Genomic DNA, 19,460 nt, shown 5'->3' with positions numbered 1-19,460 from the left:
TGGTGTGGTGCATTGGGGTCCCTTGGCGCCCCCAGTTTGCAGCTTTGAGCTTGCTCCATAATGGCATCAAGTCAGTGCTGGCGCCGAGTTCCTGGAAGGGGGCAGGTGAGACTAGCTAGGGCCACTTAGGTGTGTGCAATGTGCCACGACTCTGTGTGTGTACCTGCTTGGGACCTAACAGCACCCTGCAAGCAGCCTTGTGTTTCACCGTGGCACTGCCGGGGAAGTCGAGGCTCGGCTGCTGGCCTAGATCTCGTGAGCAGTAGGAGGTGACGTCAAGATTTGATAGCACATGTTTCTGGTTCGTGTGCTTGGTGTTTTGCCATTCTGAGCAGACCTTGTAAGCGTGATAGCTGTTACCATGGCAGCCGCCTCAGGAACTCTGGAGGGTTGGCTGTTCTGGTTCCTCTGGCCCAGAGGGTCTGTAGAGGGGCCTTGAGAGGGGCCTGTGCTCCAGCTCCCACCCGGCTCATCACATTGGTAATGAAGAGGCTATGACGAGGGTTGGGAACTGTGACCTGCCACAAAGGCATCGTGCCTCCCTCTCTGCATGGTGTCTGCTCCTGTCCTTACTGCACCCAGGCCACTTGGGACCCCTGCCACCAGGGTGGCTGAGGAGGCCACTGTTTTTACCGTCAGAGTACCTGGATGTGAGTTCCAGTGCGGATACCTTCTGGTTGGGCAATTTGGGGCAACTCGTTTCAGTTCTTTGAATCTCTGTTTTTTCATCTGTAAAGTTGTACAATTTTTTTTTTTTTTTTTTTGTGGAAGCTCCAACTTGGGGCTTGAACTCACAACCCTGAGATCAAGATCTGAGCTGAGATCAAGGGGTCAGATGCTTAGCTGACTGAGCCACCCAGGCACCCCAGAGAAAATCTTCTCTAATTTGCAGGGTGATTGTAAGAATTATGTTTGATACTAAGAGTAAATCCTTAGTGCTCGCTACCTGCCAGGCATTGCTCTATACACTCCACTTCTATTAAATCATGTCCTTCTCACGGTGGCTTGGTTATCGTCGTCTCTGTGGATGAGAAGGTTGAAGCACAGGGTGGTCAAGGAAGTTTAGTATGGTTACTCTGCTAGGGGGAGGCAGAGTGGGATTCAGACACAGGGCGGCCGGCTTCAGAGCTATGCCCTTACCCCCCTCACCGTGCCACCTCACCCACAGGAAATGTTTTGTGCTACCCCTGCTCTGGGGTGCCTTCAAGGCCATTCTGGCTCATGTGGGCACATCAGCAGTGCAGCGAGGCCCACAAGATTGGTACCCACAGTTTCCCCCAGCATCATCCTCAGGCCTGCGGAGCCCCAGCCCCGTGAGCAGCCCAGACCCGCCTGCAAGCCTGGCAGCTTTCCCGAGCATGTTTGGTACAAGCCTGAGTCTGGAAGGTGCGGGTGAAGGTGAGGGAGAAGGGAGGCGGCACAGCCTTGCCTGCACTCCTGGAATCCAGGAGCCCCACTGGCTACTCAGGTCTCCCTGGTCCTCCTTTCACCCAGGCCATGCTCCCTGGAACATGTGTGCACGTGTGTTTGTGTGGTCTCCATGGGCAGACTCACTCATCAGCAAAAAGCTGGTTGATAAAAATGGAAGAAAAGTCATTTCCTGGGACGCCTGGGTGGCTCAGTGGTGGCTCAGGGCCTGAACCCGGATTCCCGGGATCGAGTCCCATGTTGGGCTCCCCACAGGGGGAGCCTGCTTCTCCTCCCTCTGCCTGTGTCTCTGCCTCTCTGTGTCTCTCATGAATAAATAAATAAAATCTTAAAAACAAAAAAGTCACTTCCTGCTAGCTGGGCTCACGGCGCGTCCTGTGAGCTGACTGTGCGCTCCCCCCTTCTCTCTGCTTCCAGGAGCAGCCTCTGAGCACCCCTCGCTAACTGCAGCCGTCGGTCCAGCGGTTCTCAATGGCAAAGATTCCCCGAAGCACCAACAGCTGGTGAAGAACGACCCTTCGGCCATGCCGCGGCCCTCGGCCCTGGGTAGCCTGGCCTGTCCGGGGCGGGGGGGGGGTCTCGCTTTTCTCTGGACCAGGCTGTAGCAGGGGTTGCGGGAGCCACCGTGCTGGGGCCACTGAGCCTCCTGGAGTTGCTGTGGTTTGGAGGGAGAGCCGGGACTGGCCAGCAGGTGCTTCCAGAGTCTGTGGGGCTGTGCCCGGGTCCTGGTGCTGGGTGGGCCCGCAGCTCCGGCCACCGACTCGGGGGGTGGGTGTGTGTGGGGAAGCAGTGGGAGCCCGTTGTGGTGTGGGTGGTGTGTGTCCTCTCTGTGTGGTGTCTGCTCCTGTCCTCACTGCGTCCAGGCCACCTGGGACCCCTGCCACCAGGGCGGCTGAGGAGGCCACTGTTTTTACCATCAGGATACCTGGACCTAAGTTCCAGTGGGGATACCTTCTGGTTGGGCAGTTTGGGGCAACTCTCTTCAATTCTTTGAATCTCTGTTTTCTCATCTGTAAAGTTGGAGAATTTGTTGTTGTTGTTGCCGGGTACGCAGCACGAGGGCTGTCGAGTTCTGGAGAAGTAGTGGGCAGTGAGGTGTCATGGGCAGACCATGGGCTCCCACCTCAGATAAATAGGACTTCAAAACTTGGCTATGTCTCTTATTTGTTGGGGGACCTTGGGCAAGCCTTCTGCCTAAATTGTTTCCACACCTGGAGACAAGAGTTCAGCTCTCAGGGCCGCTGAGAGGGTCCAATGAGGGACTATATGGAAATTCAGGGCACATCTGGCAGCTCCCTAGTGGGTGGCATAGTGGGGTCCCTCTCATCATCATCATCGCTGAGCTGGTCTTTTCAAGGAGGGCTCCCTGGAGGAGGTGACAGCTGAGCTACAACATGCTTGGGGAAGCATGGGCGATGAGAACAGGGCACGTGGAAGAGCGTGCAGAGGTGACTTGCGAGAGGAGTGGCCTGGGAATCTCTGAGCTCTGTGCTTGCCTGTTCATGCTTGGGAGAGCCATTTAGTGGGGGGCCATTTAGTGAGCCGGGCTTCCCTCTCTCCCCCTGCCCTGAGGGCTAACCCTGCCCTGAGGCTAACCCTGCCTTTCTGGGAGTAGCTCTGATGTCTCCTCCCACAGAGGGCTCCCTCCCTCCCTGGGATGCCCCAGGCATCCCTCTTACCTCTGGGCCATAGGTGTCCTTCAGGTAGTGAAGTGGGGCCCGTGTCATCCCCATCTCGGGCCCCGGGCACCCAGCAGCCGTGGACACGGACTGAATGGAATTGCCTTAACAGCACAGCTGAAATGTCAGACGTTCTGGGCCTTCCGGCCTGCTCTGGGGGGGAGGAAATCAATTTTAAGAAGCTGTTTCTGAAACTGCAGGAGGTGTTGAATTTGGGCTTGAGGGTTGTTGCTTGGTGGAGAAGTGCTGCCCCCTGCTGGGGGGGTGTTAGCAAGTGCCCGGGGTCCTTCCTTGGTGGTCCCACACAGGGGGTCCGGGTGCTGCATGTCCTGCAGTGAGTAGACTACACAGTGAAGACTTGCTCACCCCAAATGCCCAGTAGTGACCCCCTCGCCAGCCCCAGGAGGGGCTCCACGTCTCCCCCACCGCGAGAAGTGGTCCACATGGGTAGCACAAGGACGACTCCCTGTGATGTCACTTTGGGAGCATTGAAGAGCTGAGTCCACGAGGGGCGGCTGGAGCTTGTGTCCCAAAGGGGGAAAATATCTGTAGACCTTCCCTCCTTAGTGTCGAGGCCCAGCCCCTCTGGGGTAGTTCAGTGTGGTTTTTGGAGGCGCTGGCATCTTCGTGTCCATGGGAGCACCTCGTTGGCCCCCGAGGACAGGTGTTTGGGCTGTAGAAGATGTGGTGGAGACGGAACAGCCTTGATTGTAGCTGCTCCCGCCTTCCTGGGGCGGGGGTGGGGGGGAGAGTCGAAGGAACCCACCTGCTTGAGAGCTTTGTGTAAACAAAGTACTTTGTGTTTGAACTTTTTATTCACTTTTGCTTGGTCTAAGGAAGAGGTGAGAATAATTACAGTACCTGTAAGAGACTCTAAAGCAATAACCCTCAAACTGCAGAGTGCTTAGGTTTAGCCAGGGTGCCCGTGAAGAATGGTCTTTTTTTCTCATTGTTTCAGAGATCTGGTTTCTGTAGGTCAAGGCAGGGCTCAGGAGTGGACAGTTTTAGCAAGCCTCTGCTGCTTCCATCTAGCTCCTTCTCAGACCAGATTTACAGAAACATTGCTCTCAACTGTGACTTTTTTTTTTTTTAAGATTTTATTTATTCATGAGAGACACAGAGAGAGCGAGGCAGAGACACAGGCAAAGGGAGAAGCAGGCTCCATGCAAGGAGCCCAACATGGGACTCGATCCGGGGTCCCCAGGATCACGCTCTGGGCTAAAGGCAGGCGCACTAAACCGCTGAGCCACCCGAGCTGCCCTCAACTGTGACTTTCAATGCCGGTTGTGACTTAGGGTCATTAGGGAGCTCAGGACCCTCATGATGCCTGGGTTCCCCAGATGCTTTTGGTTTATATGGGATGGGGTTACGTTCAGGCACAACGTGTTAAAGGTTTCCCAGGTGAGTTTCACACGTAGTCATAGCTGAACAGGTAGCTCTAAACCTTGGGGCAATTTTGTGTCGGATTGCTCAAAAAGATATGGTAACCAATTCTTGGTATTTTGCATCACCCAGGACCCTAGCATGAGTCAACCCACATGCTGGTATCTAGCGTGGGCAGAGATGACTCAGGAACAGCAGCGAGTACCAGCTTCTGTTCCTCTGGGTTTCTCTGGCCTGAAGCTAGCGGTCAAGGCCAGGGTGGGAGCGGAGCACAGGTGGAGCGGTACTGCCCCCCAGTGGTGAAGCTGCGGTGGTGGGTTCAGTGTGGCTGAGGCTTGTCTGCTAGAAAGGCACACGCTCTCCTTCCCTGGAGCGTTTAGAGGAGGAGGGGGAGGAGGATGTGACCTTGGGGGCCGCCGGTCAGTGGGCCCAGACTCTGTGCTTTATGTACATGCTGTTTAGCCTTTATCAGACCACCTTTCACAGTAGAGTTTATGATCCCATTTTAAAGACTAGGATATCAAGGCTCAGAGATAAGACACGGCACTTGGGTGGTTTGGAATGAAATGTTTACCGAAGGGGACAGGGTATTTCCTCATGCCCGGATGCTTCGTTAACAGCTAATGACCGTTGTCAAGCTCTGATATCTAAAAATAGCAAGTGTTCTCCAAATCAGGGGAATGTTCTGGAGCATTGTCCTTGGTGACAGCCTAATCCATACTCTGTTGTCTAGGTATCTTATCAAACTCCGGGCCCCCCAAAAAACGCCACAAAGGGTGGTCTCCAGAGTCTCCATCAACTACAGATGGTGGCTACTCCCAGGGTGGTGGGAACAGAGCTAAGCATGGTAAGTGACAGCAGCCTTGCCAAAAATCCAAGACTTGGGTACTGGTGGTGGTGCTGCTTGTGGGGTATGGGTGTGTGTGTGCCCATATGTGTGTGTGTGCATTGTGTGAATTGGTGAGGATGTTCTGGGGGGCAGACTTGGGTATAAATGAAGGGTCTCTCATATGTTGGAGCTGCACAACAGAGGCCAAGGGTCTTGTATGGCAGTGAGGTAGCTCCTTGACCCTAAAGGAATGTAAAAGGGGCTTGCCTGTCACATGGCAGAGAGATTGAAGAGGAGATTGTGTTGTTCGGTAGGAAAGGCTGGATCAAGCGACTGTGAAGGTGCTTTGACCTCAGGAATATGTGATTGCAAGCCTTGGGTGCTCCCGTAGTGGGGGTAAGGGTGAGGTGGTAGCAGATGCGTAGGCTGGCCTGATGTCAGGTCTGCCGGTGAGGGAAGCCCTGTTCCGTGTGTCTTCTAATGCTCTTGGCATGTTCCTAGAGAGCGCAGGCATGTCCTGCATGCCCCAGGTTGGCTTGGTGGGACCAGCTCCAGTCACCTTTCCTGTTGTGGCCTCCGGAGAGCCAGTGTCTGTTCCTGACAACTTGCTGAAAATCTGCAAGGCAAAGCCGGTGATATTTAAAGGCAAGTATAGCAATGAGACAAGTGGTGGTGGTTGGGGAGCCTAAAGGAGTCTGCAAGGAACAGACCACAGGCTGATGCCAGGGCTGTCCTCCTGAGAAAACTCTAAGACCTCTTCCAGGGCAATGAAAGAACTGAGCAGACCAGTCACTGATCAGATGCCAAGAGTTCTAGAGCTTTGTCACAGTTTTCCACAACGAGCCCAGGTAAAATGATTCTGTTCCATTGTTCATGGATTCATTTGTTCAACCTCACTGAGCTGCTGCCCCAGTAACAGATCCAGTACAAAGCACCAGGGACTAGAAATGGATCCATCAGCCCCTTGCTGTTGTCACCCTGGGCCATGAGTATATTTTGACTATGAAATCTGACTTTGGGCAAACATGGCCACGGTCTGCATGTGGAAGCATAAAAGAAAACTAGATTTGATGTCTGTTCTGTGACAGTAGGCTAACGTATGCTGCGTGGAGGTAGATGTTTGGCTCAACTAAAGAAATCCCTCTCTAGTGAAAGAGGAAATTTGAAATGTGAAGCTTTGGCATAATTTTTTTTGATGATAATATTTACTGGTACCATGTGCTGGCCTGTGATACACGCACACCCACATATACATGCACATTCAGATTCTTCTTAAGTTAATACTCTATTTGGTATCGTGTTTGTAGGAATAGAGGAGAGAAGGCAGTAGGAAAGTGGGAGAGATATCTTACCCCTTAATTAAGAAATAAGAGAGGCATTCCTTTCTTTTTCCTAAAAAAACAAAACTGGACAGGGTATTTAGGAAGAAGGGTGCAAATCTGGGTTTTGGATTGGGCATGAGGCAGGGCCAATATCCCGTTGGGTCCTATTTGCTGATTAGGGTGGAGGTCAGCGTGCAACAGCATTACATGTGTTCTTCATGTGGATGTTATGTGTCTGGTGGGCCCTGAGAACACAGTGGTGAGGACACAGAGCACGGTGGTACGGGCGGGACTGCACCTGCACCTCCCCTGAGCCAGGGCCCCCAGAGAAGTCGGGGTGAGGGTCCAGCAGACCTGCATCTAATGGCTACTGACCTCAGATGTGGATCGTCCTCCTTGTTTCTCAAGTTCACTGCACTTTCTGGCAGAGGTGCTCTGAGCCATGTGTCCCTGGCTCTCTCCTCCTGCCTCTACCCACCACAGGCCCAAACCCTACCTGTGCTTTCAGACCCAGTCTGTGCCTTCTCCATGAGGCTGCCTCAGTTTCCCTTTCACCTGGCCTCCAGTGCAGCTTCAACTATAATGTTGGCAAACAGTGGTACCCAGCTGTGGTCCATGGCCCAGCAGAACTAGCATCCTCCATGACCTATTTCCAGGCCCATGCCAGAAGCAGAATCAGGCCCCATTCCAGAATCAGAACTGAGGGGCAGGGCCCAGCAATCTGTGTTTTAGGCCGGGTGTCAGGGGCCCCTCATACACCCTCAGGTTTGAGGAGCAATTCCTTGAGGGTGTGAACTGTCTCAGTCATCAGATGCTCCCTGGAGCCAAGCCTGATGCCCGCCCAGAGCATACAGCAGGTGTTCAGTAAGTGTGTGTTTGGTGAGTTAGGTGTAGCCCGCCTGAGTACAGGATGCCACACACGCATTAGGCGCATCTGATCATCTCAGCTGTCCCATGAGGACTGCATGTGTTCACCCCATCCTGCAGATGTGGAGACTGAGGCCCGGCAATGTCACGCTTCCTGCCCAGAGCCCCACAGCCAATGCACAGCTGGCTCTTCCGCCTCCGAGGGCTGTCATCAGAAATAATCTATAACGTGCGCTATAGTCAGCAAAGAGGCATAAGGCGCTGCTTCCACGAGGTTCTGTAGTCAGTGCTGGGGGGTAGCACCCGAGTGAAGCCACAGCTTTGGGCGCGTCCCCCGGCCCACCCGTGAAACGTGGCATTGAACCAATGCCACAGGCCTGGTCCCCTCTCGGAGCTGCTGCCCTAGGTCAGTGAGGGTGGGATGTCCGAGATCTCCCCAGAAAGGGGCCCGTGGCTCACCCCGGTGGCATCTCGCCTGCGTGCCTTGGCTCCCTCGTACTTGGAGATGCGCTCGTGTGGGCCCACACACCGTGCCTGGGGCCCAATGCTCTTCTTCCGTAGGCCACGGGAACTTCCCTTACCTCTGCGGGAACCTGAACGACGTCGTCGTGAGCCCCCTCCTGTACACGTGCTACCAGAACTCGCAGTCCATCTCTCGAGCGTATGAGCAGTACGGGGCCTCCACCATACAGCCCATCTCGGAGGAGATGCAGCTGCTGCTCACCGTCTACTATCTCGTCCAGCTGGGTGAGTCTCCCTCCGGCCGCGGGGGACTCGTGGGCAGAGTGCTCACCGGAGGAGGAAATGCATTAGCCCCGATCGCTGCCTGTCACGCAGAGCCCTTGTGCAGCCACGGCTGGCCCGGTGGAGATGGAAGCACCGGGAACGTGCTGATGGTGCTGTGGGGTCACCGCCCCGAGGGCCTGGGGAGGGCGTAGAGTGCGTCAGAACCTGTGGGGATAACCCCCAAACCATTACCTGCCATTCCAGATGCACAGAGAAGGATCAGGGAGGAGCACACAAAGACTCTGCCCCTGGGACAGTATATTCTAGTGGGAGAGGAACTGTGAACAGTTGGAACACGCAAGCAGGGAGAGGGGAGGGAGCAGAGTGTGTGGTGTGTGTGGTGGGGGGTTGACTCAGCATCACAGAGAAAGGCCTCTGTGAGGAGACCCCAGTGGGCAGGAGCGGCCTTGTGAGGAGGCAGGGAGGCTGAGGGAGAGGCTGGTGAGGGCCGAGGCCCAGGCCCTGGTGGCTGCAGCACCAGGAGGGGCGTGGCCTCACGCTACCGTCAGGAGTTTGCACTTCAGACACATTGTGAGACAGCTTGCACCAGTCAGCTCCGGCTGCCATAGCAGAGAACCTCGGACCAGGGGCTCAAGCAGCAGATGTCCCTTCCCTTCCCTTCCCTTCCCTTCCCTTCCCTTCCCTTCCCTTCCCTTCCCTTCCCTTCCCTTCCCTTCCCTTCCCTTCCCTTCCCTCCCCTCCCCTCCCCTCCCCTCCCCTCCCCTCCCCTCCCCTCCCCTCCCCTCCCCTCCCCTCCCCTCCCCTCCTCTCTCTTCCCTTCCCTTCCCTTCATTTATTTATTCATGAGAGATAAACGGAGAGAGAGAGGCAGAGACCCAGTCAGAGGGAGAAGCAGGCTCCCTGCAGGGAGCCCGACATGGGACTCAATCCGGGATCCTCATGCCCTGAGCCAAAGGCAGACAGACACTCAACCACTGAGTCACCCAGGCATCCCCATACGTTTCTTTTTCAGAGTTCTGGAGGCTGGAGGCCCAGCATTCAGGGGGCCAGGACGGTCGGGTTCTGGTGAGGCTTCTCTTCCTGGCTTAGAGACGGCGCCTCTTTGCCGTGCGCTCACAGGGCCTTTCCTGGGCACACACGTCATGTGTGGGGAGAGGGACACAGGCCTCTGGGGTCTCGTCTCTTCTCGTACCACCCCGGTCCCACTGGATCGGGGCCTCATCCTGTGACTCACCTAATGTCAATACCTCCTTAAAGGCCTTGTCGCCAAGTGCAGTCATGATGAAGGTTGTGGCATCCACATATGAATTTGGTGGTGTGGGGTGGGACCAGTTCAATCCACAGCGCCTCTGGAGTAGTTTAGGGGTGGCTAGGATCTGACCTTTCCTTCCAGAAGACCACACTGGCTACTGTGTGGGCTTGGATAGGGCAGGGGCTATGTTGTCCCAGGATGAGTAGGAGGTGGCTTTGACCATTAAGGGTCACAGGACGGGGAGGGGGGGAAGATGCTGGATTTACTCTGAAGGTAAGGGTGGTAAGGTGTCTGTCAGGCAAGGAGGGGAAGGTGCAGCCTGGGTTTTGGCCTGAGCCCCTGGGTGGATGGTGGAGCCAGAGGTGAGCACAAGTTCTATCTTGGCAGTTTCAAGTTAGAGACGCCTGTGAGGCAGCCTGGAGGCTGATTCCAGGATTTGGCTGGACAAGACTTGAGCCCCAGGGAGGACGTAGAGCTACAGGTGTAAATTTGGGGAACGTTGGCCCAGTGATGATCTGTATTGAAGCTTGGAGACTGGAAAAGAGCCTCTGGGAGAAAGGCACCAATGTTTGAGCCCCGGGGCACCTCCATGGTTAGAGATCTGGAGGAGGAGGTGGATGGAGCTGCCAGGAAAGCACGGGGTTGGGTGGAAGGAACCATGAGGATGTTACCTGGTATGGTCAGGAATCTGGGAAAGCATGACCACATGTCTTGCCCCTTCTCATGACCTGCATCCCATCCATCGGTAAGCTCTGCTTCATCCCAGATCCACCCTCGCCCACCCTCTCCATCATGCCTCCCTTGCCAGGGCGCTGCTCTTGCCCCCATTCTGCACATCTGTCACAACTGTGAGTCTAATCGTATCTGCTCTCTGCTGGAACCTGCCAGGGTTTCCTATCACATGCTCAACTGCCCTGGTTCCAGGAGCCAAGTGACTGGCCTGCTTCCCACAGCTGCTTCCTCTGCTCCAGCCCTGTTCTTCCCCCAGGCATACCAGTCTCTCCTGCACTTGCTGTTCCTTCCCTGAGAAACGCTCCTGCCCAAGACATTTGCACGACCACTGCTTCATGCCTCTGAGTTTTGCCTCATAAGTCCTCTAGGGAGGCCTTATCATCTAAGACCACACCCTCCCCCCTGCCCTGCCCGGGCCCCTGTGGCTCTGTCTCCTCTTTATCGTGCTTTCAGAGCACCAGCACTCCCAGGAATTACATGCCATGTGGATTCATCTACTTTAAGTGCATCTCCCCTAGTTAGGATGTAAGGTCTGTGAGATCAGGAACGTTGGTTGAGTTCACGTCTCTGTGTCCAGCAGCACCTGCACCTGTAGTGTAAAGTTGGCACTCGGACAGCGTGTGTTGAAGGAACAGTAAACATTGATGTGGAATCCAGTGAAAGTGTTTTGGGAGAGGGACTAGTCACCTGAGTCAGGGAGGCCAAGAGCGGAGTGAAGACTGGTTATTGGCCTGGCCATTGGGTTTGGATGTATTGAAGGGATTGGCACCCCTGATGATGAGTGTGTATAAGGAGCATGGGAACAAAAGCTGCGTGCTGCAGTGGGCTGGAGAAAGGAGAGGAGACAAGCATGATGAGGGTAGACAACTCTCCCAAGAGCTTTGCTTGGTGATGGAGCTTCCAGAAGGAGGTGTGGGCTCAGGGGAGAGATGTTAACGATGGGAGGTCTAACAGATAATCTAATAAAATCATGGCATAGCCAGGTGAGGGGTGGTGTGATCCCCATCTTTGAGATCAGGAATCGGTACCCTAATGGATCCGTGCTGGTGCTGGGTGGAGCTGGGAGGAAGCAGGTCTTCTGAATTGAAGTGGGGTGCTCTTTCCTCCAGCTCACCCAAATATAAAATTTGGACAAATATACCAGAAAATATCTGTAGGAAAGAAATGCTAGAAGCATTCAGTCTCACTAGGCATCAAAGAGGCACAGATGAACAAATCAGGTAATGTTCTCAGTTACGTTAACACGAGCGATGGTATCTGGTGGAGCTAAGGGTGCAGTAGAACCAGTGTGGTCACATGCCGTGAGTGTCATGGTGGGCTGACACACGTAGGCCATCTGGAAACAGTCGGTGATGCGTATTAGTTGGCCGCAGATGCCCAGTTTTGAGTATTTAGGAGTTAGGTTCTAGGCATCAAAAGGTGTATCATGGGAGTATTTATAGAGGTGGTTATTTGGAAGCAGTAAAAGGGTGGATAGTGGAGACACTGCTGAGTAAATGGTGGTGCTCGTATGAAGGGACTTGAGGTCAAGCCCAGGGACAGCGCTGGTTGTATAGACTGCCGCCAGCCTGACCCCCGGCTCCGTGTGGCAGGGGAGGGAGACAAGTCCTGAAGTCCCAGGCTTCAGCCCTTCCAGCGATTTAAAACCTGTAGTGGTGGGACGCCTGGGTGGCTCAAGCGGTTTGGCACCTGCCTTCAGCCCAGGGCCTGATCCTGGAGACCCGGGATCGAGTCCCACAGGCTGCGAGGCTGCTGGCACCTGCCTGTCCTCCCGGAGTCTGTCTGTCGGCAGAGCAGGAACCACGCAGAGGGTGTCCCTGTGGAGCCCGCCTGAGATGTTCCGGCTGCTGGTCGAGGGCAAGCCCAGGACCACCCTGCATAGACGGCTGTGGGCGGGCGCTGAAGCCTCTGCCGCTGTCCTGTCCCTGTCGTTGCCAGCAGCCGACCAGGTGCCCCTGATGGAGGACCTGGAGCAGATCTTCCTGCGCTCGTGGCGCGAGTCGCACCTGACCGAGATCCGGCAGTACCAGCAGCCGCAGCCCTGCCCGCCCGCGCCCAGCGCCGTGGCCCCCGTCACCTCGGCGCAGCTGCCCTGGCTGGCCGGCCTGGCCGCCAGCTCCTGCAACGACAGCGTGCACATCATCGAGTGCACCTACTCCCTGGCCGAGGGCCTCTCGGAGATGTTCCGGCTGCTGGTCGAGGGCAAGCTCGCCAAGACCAACTACGTGGTGATCGTCCGCGCGTGCCGCAGCCCCGCCATCGACTCCTGCGTCGCGGTCACGGGTGAGCCCTGCGTCTGGGCTGGCGGGGAGGGGGCTGCGGGAAAAGCAGCTGCGTCCCGTTCCTGGTCCTTGGCCCTCGTGGCCGGAGTTTCTGGCTGCACCTGGGTAGTAGCCGTGGGGGTGCCCTCCCGGGGTGGGCTACGGTGTGGGCTACGCAGGCCCTGGCTGGTGCGCGGAGTTAAAATCCATCTGTCCTCCGCCCCAGGGTGGGGTGAGCATTCCCACTTCCCCTGGAGAGCCTGGGTGGAGTCTGGGGAGACGGAGTGGAAAACCTGGCTCCGTGCACCTGGTGATGTGACCAGTCCCTTACCAACTCCTAACCTCCCTTCCTTCCATTACCTAATGTGGAACAACAGGATAGCGATCTTACTGTATAATATGGCTTAGCGAGCCAATTAACTAGTGATAAAAACACATATTTTATTTATTTATGAGAGACACAGAAAGAGAGGCTGAGACCTAGGCAGAGGGAGGAGAAGCAGGCTCCATGTAGGGAGCCCGATGTGGGACTCGATCCCAGGACCCCAGGATCAGGGCCTGAGCCGAAGGCGGGTGCTCAACTGCTGAGCCACTCAGGTGCCCCTAAAAACACTTATTGAAGCCCTATTATGTGCAGCCACTGTTCTAGAGGCTGGGGATACAGGCATGAAGACAACAAGGTCCCTGCTTTCCTAGGGTGGACATACTGGTAGGAGAGGCAGACGCCAGACCTGGTGCAGAACATCTCGGGTGGAAGGGCCGAGTGATGGAGGATCCCATTTGGGAAGCTGGCTCTGAGGAGGGGCCAGGTGAACCTACCTAAAGAGGTGACAGTAGAGCAGGGCCTCAGAGAAATGAGGAAGCAGGAGATGTTACCCCTGGGGACAGCTCTGGGGCTCCCCAAGACCACATGGCAGCGCGCTGTGCCTGGCACATTGTAGGGAAGCAGGGCGCCAGGGCAGAGGGTGAGACAAGACCCTTGTGTGGGGGTCCTGACAGCCTTATCAGAACTTTGGGTTTTGGGATGTGTGAATTGAGAAACCATTGGAAGAATTTTGTGTGTGGAGAGCAGACCGGGGCAGGGCGCAGCTGGGGTGGAGGCTGCTGGCCCGTCCAGTGCCCAGTGCCTGGGGCCGGGCAGAGATGCAGCGGAGCGGGCTGGTTCTGGGTGTTGGTGAAGTGGGTGCTGCAGGGTTTCTGGGTGGGGCCTGTGAGAGGAAGCAAGGACTTAGGGATCACCCGGAAGGCTTTGGCCTGTGTAGCTGGAAGAGTGCAGACACCATCTACTGAAATGGAAGGTGCCCCACAGAGATATTTTTGTTATTTAAAACTTTTATGTATTTATTTATTTTTAAAGATTTTATTTATATATTCACGAGAGACACAGAGAGGCAGAGACACAGAGGGAAAAGCAGGCTCCCTGCGGAGAGCCTGATGCGGGACTTGATCCCAGGACTCTGGGATCATGACCTGAGCCAAAGGCAGATGCTCAACCACTGAGGCACCCAGGTGCCTCTGCTTTTTAAAACTTTTAACTTGTTCTCATGGAACAAGGGAGAGATACCAAATGGGTTAGATGCTCCTGTTTGATCCAGAATTGGCTCCTCCCTTTGTCAACATGCAGACATCAGTGACAGGGACATAGCAGTCTTGGGGTGTTGGCAAGAAGGCGTCTCTGGGTTGGGCTTATAGAGGGTGAGCAAAGTAACAAATATAGACAACTATGTTGAGAAATTTTTCTTTAAAAGGAATAAAGAAACGGGAGATAATAATGGGAGGTGGAATGAGCTCAGGTTTTTGTGGTTGTTCTGGGTTGGGCAGTATAAGCCTATGTTTGGTATGAAGAATGATGCAGAGAGGGAAAAGTAGGTGATGCAGGCGGGAAAGGGCTGGTTAGGGGGTGTCCTCCAGCGGGAGAGAGGGCCGGGGCTGCGGCGCACGGTGGGAGTGTCAGCCCTAGGATTTGCAGGAGTCGAGTTGGCGTGACTGTGGTCTTCTCTCCAGCCACGGCCAGCAGCTCAGTACAGTCAGAGCAGGAAGGGGGTTTGGTGCAGGACATGTTGAGGAGGGATGCTAGAGAGTGGGTGTTGCTGGACCTGGACTCTCCGTCAGGGTGGGGGGGGCATGAAGACATCCAGGAGGTTCCACGGATCTGAGAAGAGTGGAGGGAATTGTTGGAGTGTCAGAGGTGGCTGGGGAGTGGGCTGCAGGGAGTGGGGGATTCAGAGGGGCAGAGTTATCAAGTGACCAAGCCCAGGGTGCCGTGGTTGCAGGTGGATGGGGGGAAGCAGAGGACAGCTCCTTGGAGGAGATGGGATATATCGAGCAACTTTCATGTGCCAGGTTGATCTTTGTGTATATTGTCATGTTACCCTGTGAAGTGACTTCACTAATTCACTGACCTCATTTGTTCCTCTCAGAGCAATAGGAGCATCTAGCCACAGCTTCCTCTTGTTAGCTAAAAAGGAACACAAGAGGGATGCCTGGTGGCTCAGTGGTTGAGTGTCTGCTTTTGGCTCAGGTCATGATCCCCGGGTCCTGGGATCAAGTCCTACGTCGGGTTCCCTGCAGGGAGCCTGCTTCTTCCTCTGCCTGTGTCTCTGCCTCTCTCTGTGTGTCTCTCGTGAAAGTAAATAAAATCTTTAAAAAAAAAAAAAAGAACACAAAATTTCAAACTCTAGCATTTTCTTAGGGAGTCATTGGATACAGATTTCTCAACTTAAAGAGGACTATTAGTTAAGATTTAAAACCTTGCTCTTAACATTGTTGCAAGGTTTTCATAGATCTTGGGGGAGGGTCAGTTTGTAAATTCAGAATAATTTTTGGAGGATAAGTACACTCCTATTTTTGGAATTGTTTAAGAAAATGATACCACTGCTGTTGCGTGTTTTAAGCTTGAAATTTTTGTATCTCTTTTTATGAACTTAAAAAATGCACGTTGTTACCATGCCGTGCCCCGGTTCTCCTTGAGCATTCTTGATCGTAAACTCACTCCTTTTTTTGGTTTTGCTTTTATTTTATAAATTCCTTACATGGTTTGAGTAGTACTTTTGGAAATAAACCCAGAGGACCAATTTTATGTCTGGGATCAGGCTAAGCATTTTATCAACGGTGTCTCGTTGACAGTCCTCCCGACGGTCCTGTGAAGTAGATACTGCGGCGAGTGAGTCCCGTGTGTCGGGGGAACCGGGGCTGCAAGGGTGATGTACCTCCTGCTACACAGCTAGCAAGTGGGAAGAGAGGTTCTAAGGCCAGTGCTCTGGGTTTTCCCTCTTATCATCCTATTAAACCGAGCCAAGGATGGTTTATGTCATTTATTCACTGAGCAGCATGAGCATCTGCTCTTAACCAGGCTTGGTGATGGCTTGGGGGGATAGAGAGAGAAAGAGAGAGCAATGGACACAGACTCTGCCATTGAGGGGCTCACGTGCTAATTCTGAGTGGAGGGGCTCAGTGAACGTTGTTGTTTGTTTTCTAGGAAAATACCAAGCCCGAATTCTTTCCGAGAGCCTTCTCACCCCAGCGGAGTACCAGAAAGAAGTCAATTACGAGCTGGTTACGGGCAAAGTGGACTCCTTGGGGGCCTTTTTTAGCACTCTGTGTCCAGGTAGGTTTATAGTGAGACAGGTGTAAATTCATGAGTGGGAGGGGCCAAAACAAAGATGCAGGGGTGAAGCCCTCTGGGAGCTCGGCCCCTGGGACCTGCTGTGGCTGGCCGTGGTTTAGGTGTGCAGGGTGACCCTTCGTTCTCTGTGTTAGCATTTACCACCCTTTCTGTGGTGGCCTCTGGCTGGCCGTCTTCCTGTGATGGCTGTGGGTTCTCTGAGGTGGGGGCTTTGTGGTTTCTGCTTTTTGGGGGCCATGAGGGTCTTAGGCCTGTTCCTCTGTACCCCCCCCCCCCAGCCCTGTGCACCGCCACTCCCTACCTCTCGCTCTGATTGCTTGAGGCCATCTCAGTCCATGGGTTCTATGCCAGGAGTCCTGTGCCCTCCTGCCTTCTTTGCCTGGCTCCTCACCCCATTTCCTCCCAGAAACTTTCACTGGCCCTTCCTCCTCTAGGATGGACTCGGACCCCTTCCTCTTGTCCTTTAACGTCTGGCTTCTTCCTTCTGTCCTGGCACCTACCACCTCATGGTGTGATTTTCTCCAACATATTTGCCTTCCTTACCAGGCTGTGGGCTCTGTGGCTGGATGGGCTGTGTCTTCTTTATTTCCATTACCCCCGGGCCTGGGACAGAGCCTCATACATAGTACGTGTTGTGTGGATGTTTGCTTAATTTCACTGGGATGGAAAAACCCATTTCTGTTCTCTCTATTTTGGGCAGAGGGTGACATTGACATTTTACTGGACAAATTTCATCAGGAAAATCAAGGCCATATTCCATCCTCACTTACTGCCTCCTCTGTGACCAAATCAGCATCCCTGGATGTCGGCGGAGCACCGGCATGCACAAGTGAGTGATGCCAGGGAGCCAGGGGCCAGGGCCTGGGCTGGTGGGATAGTGTCCAGGGGGCACCAGGGGGGCCTATGAGGAAGCAATGTTAGAGGCACATCCAGAAGGCAGGGCATCTCCTTTGTTAGCATCAGAGTGGACAAATATATCATTTTTATTTTAGTCCTTAACACTAGTGGTCTCATCCTACCCTGAAATGTATGTCTGTACATACATTTTTCCTGAGAAGGTACATTTCTCTGTGTTAATTTCCAGCTTATCAAAGCATTGTGGAAATAATTTATCCCGCATTCCAGAAGAGCTATGATGGTCTCCCTCCCCTCCAGAGAACTTGCAGCCTCCTCCAAAGCCCAGTTCTCAGGGTCAGCTTCCCTGGAAAGCTATGTCTGTCCCCTTCAGGGAGAGTAGATCGCTGCCTCTGTGCTTCTTGAGCACTGTTCATCCTTTTATTCTGAAATTCCCAAAAGTGTGAAGCATACACAGCCCAGAGTGGGCACTTGATGTTGGCATCATCCCCCTTTGGTTACTTTATGCTCTCATTGGGGGGCCCACTGCTTGATTCCCCAGCAGAGGTCCAGGCTCTTGGCTGTCTGCTTTTGGGGGTGTCTCACCTTTATGGGGGCTCTGCTTCCAGGTTACAATCTGGAGCCTCACCACATCCGGCCCTTCCAGCTGGCCGTGGCTCAGAAGCTCCTCTCCCACGTGTGCTCCATTGCGGATTCCAGTACCCAAAATTTGGACTTAGGATCCTTCGAGAAGGTGGACTTTCTGATTTGTATTCCACCCTCAGAAGTGACCTATCAGCAGACCCTGTTCCATGTCTGGCATTCAGGTACGGAGCATTTGGGGGGCAAGTTGTGACATCTGCATGGAGAAGCCTCTGATTCCTTTAAATTCAGATTTGGAATAGAAATACCAGGCTTTCCCTCTAAAGTAGGTAGGGCAAGAATTCATACCCCCATTTTATAGATCATGAAACAGATGCTCAGTGATAGCAAATTGCCCAAGAGTTTATAATCCATTAAAGCTAGAACCATGACTTGAATTTCCACTCTGTCCCACTCAGATCAGAAACCAATGTGTTGATACCAAGCTTCAGTTTGATGATTTTCCCTGTTTTCAAGGGGATGAAATATGAAATACACGAAAAGTCAATGTCTTAACTCAGGATTTATTCTAGAGTACTGTAACCTAAAGCTCATGGCCTTCAGGCTGGGAGATGATTTTGCTGGGGATGGTGGGGGGTGGAGGGGGGACCTTCCACTTCCCCTCAGCACCCCGAGCCTGGCACCACTGGCCTCATGAAGCCAGCTTTGCTGTGCCCCTGGGTGGGCCGCTGTGCACAAAGCATGCTATGAAACAGGCCCCCCACCTCTTGGCCCAGCTTCTGCACGGAGATGCATGTGTGATGTGGTTTGCATGAGGTCAGCTGCCCTGACACACACCCACCCTCCCCATGTCTCACACATCCCTATAACCCCGGGGCCTGCCAGTGTGCTGGCCAGACAGGACATGCTCACCAGGTGTCTGTCGAGTGAATGAAAGCTCATGACAAGGGTTTTACTTGTCATATATCACTTGTGGTGTATCTTTACCATGTTACAGGGGTTTTATTGGAACTTGGCTTGGAAAAGGAGCACATGACGAAGCAGAGGGTTGAACAGTATGTTTTGAAGCTTGATGCTGAAGCTCAGACAAAATTTAAGTCCTTTCTACAAAACTCCTTTCAGAATCCACATACACTCTTTGTCCTAATCCACGATCACGCCCACTGGGATCTCGTGAGGTGAGAGTGATTTTGGCATCTGGCAGGGTTGACGGTTTCCTTCCTTGATTAATATGTGGATGACACTCGGGCCTGGGGATTCAAGCCTTGAAAAGATGAATGATGTTGGGGTTTTGGCATTTGGAAGCGGATGCTGTGGATGCATTCCAGAACCTTAGAGCTGGGGATGGTCTCAGGGAACGTCCGGTAGAGCCTCTAAAAGGTCCCATCATGGAAACTAAGGCTCAGTGTCACAGGGCTGGGGTGGTGGCATGGGGTTAGTGGCAGAGCTGGCCTAGTACTAGGGCCTCTTTTTCTGTGCCCTACTCAGTGACAAGGTGTCCCCTGGTACAGGGTGGGGATCCTGACTGGAACAGCTCCCTTCCTGATGAAGGCCCCATTGGCTCCAGTACCATGGGTCACAGCTGGTGCCCCCCGGCTTTAGGGGTGATTTTATGGACTCCAAATGAGTGTAAATCTGGATGAATTTTAGATGGGGTCAAGCTTGGAGTCTGGTGGAATTCCAGATTTCCTAGGATCCATCATCTCCATAGACTGGCGGGAGGATTGTGCATTTAGACATTGCCGCTGACTGGGTTAGGAGGGAGGAAAGATCCTGAGTCAGGCCCCAGGGGAAGGCTTTGATGTAGCAGAGATTCAGAAGCGTAGGGCTGGCCAGAACCTCCGAGATCACCTCTACGAAGGGCATACAATATAGGGTCCCTGCATGAGCTTGGAGGT

General features: G+C 53.8%; 1 protein-coding gene across 8 annotated transcripts in view; it reads left to right on the top strand.

The window, feature by feature from the left end:
• The window catches only part of GREB1 (growth regulating estrogen receptor binding 1), a 136,120-nt gene that overhangs the window by 76,058 nt on the left and 40,602 nt on the right, over positions 1–19,460 (top strand). For all 8 annotated transcript variants that reach the window (XR_012004776.1, XM_072771060.1, XM_072771057.1 and 5 more), the window contains 9 exons: positions 1,846–1,974; positions 5,224–5,337; positions 5,821–5,964; positions 8,070–8,255; positions 12,178–12,522; positions 15,979–16,107; positions 16,826–16,954; positions 17,589–17,786; positions 18,560–18,740. Coding sequence is in view for 7 of the 8 variants with exons in the window: in XM_072771060.1 (XP_072627161.1) it covers positions 1,846–1,974; positions 5,224–5,337; positions 5,821–5,964; positions 8,070–8,255; positions 12,178–12,522; positions 15,979–16,107; positions 16,826–16,954; positions 17,589–17,786; positions 18,560–18,740 (1,555 nt within the window). In the remaining variant the exon portion in view is untranslated. The remainder of the gene's footprint in view (positions 1–1,845; positions 1,975–5,223; positions 5,338–5,820; positions 5,965–8,069; positions 8,256–12,177; positions 12,523–15,978; positions 16,108–16,825; positions 16,955–17,588; positions 17,787–18,559; positions 18,741–19,460) is intronic.

Source organism: Canis lupus, chromosome 12 (genome assembly GCF_048164855.1).
Source record: "Canis lupus baileyi chromosome 12, mCanLup2.hap1, whole genome shotgun sequence".
NCBI lineage: Eukaryota > Metazoa > Chordata > Mammalia > Carnivora > Canidae > Canis > Canis lupus.
This window is presented reverse-complemented; position numbering and strand designations above follow the sequence as displayed.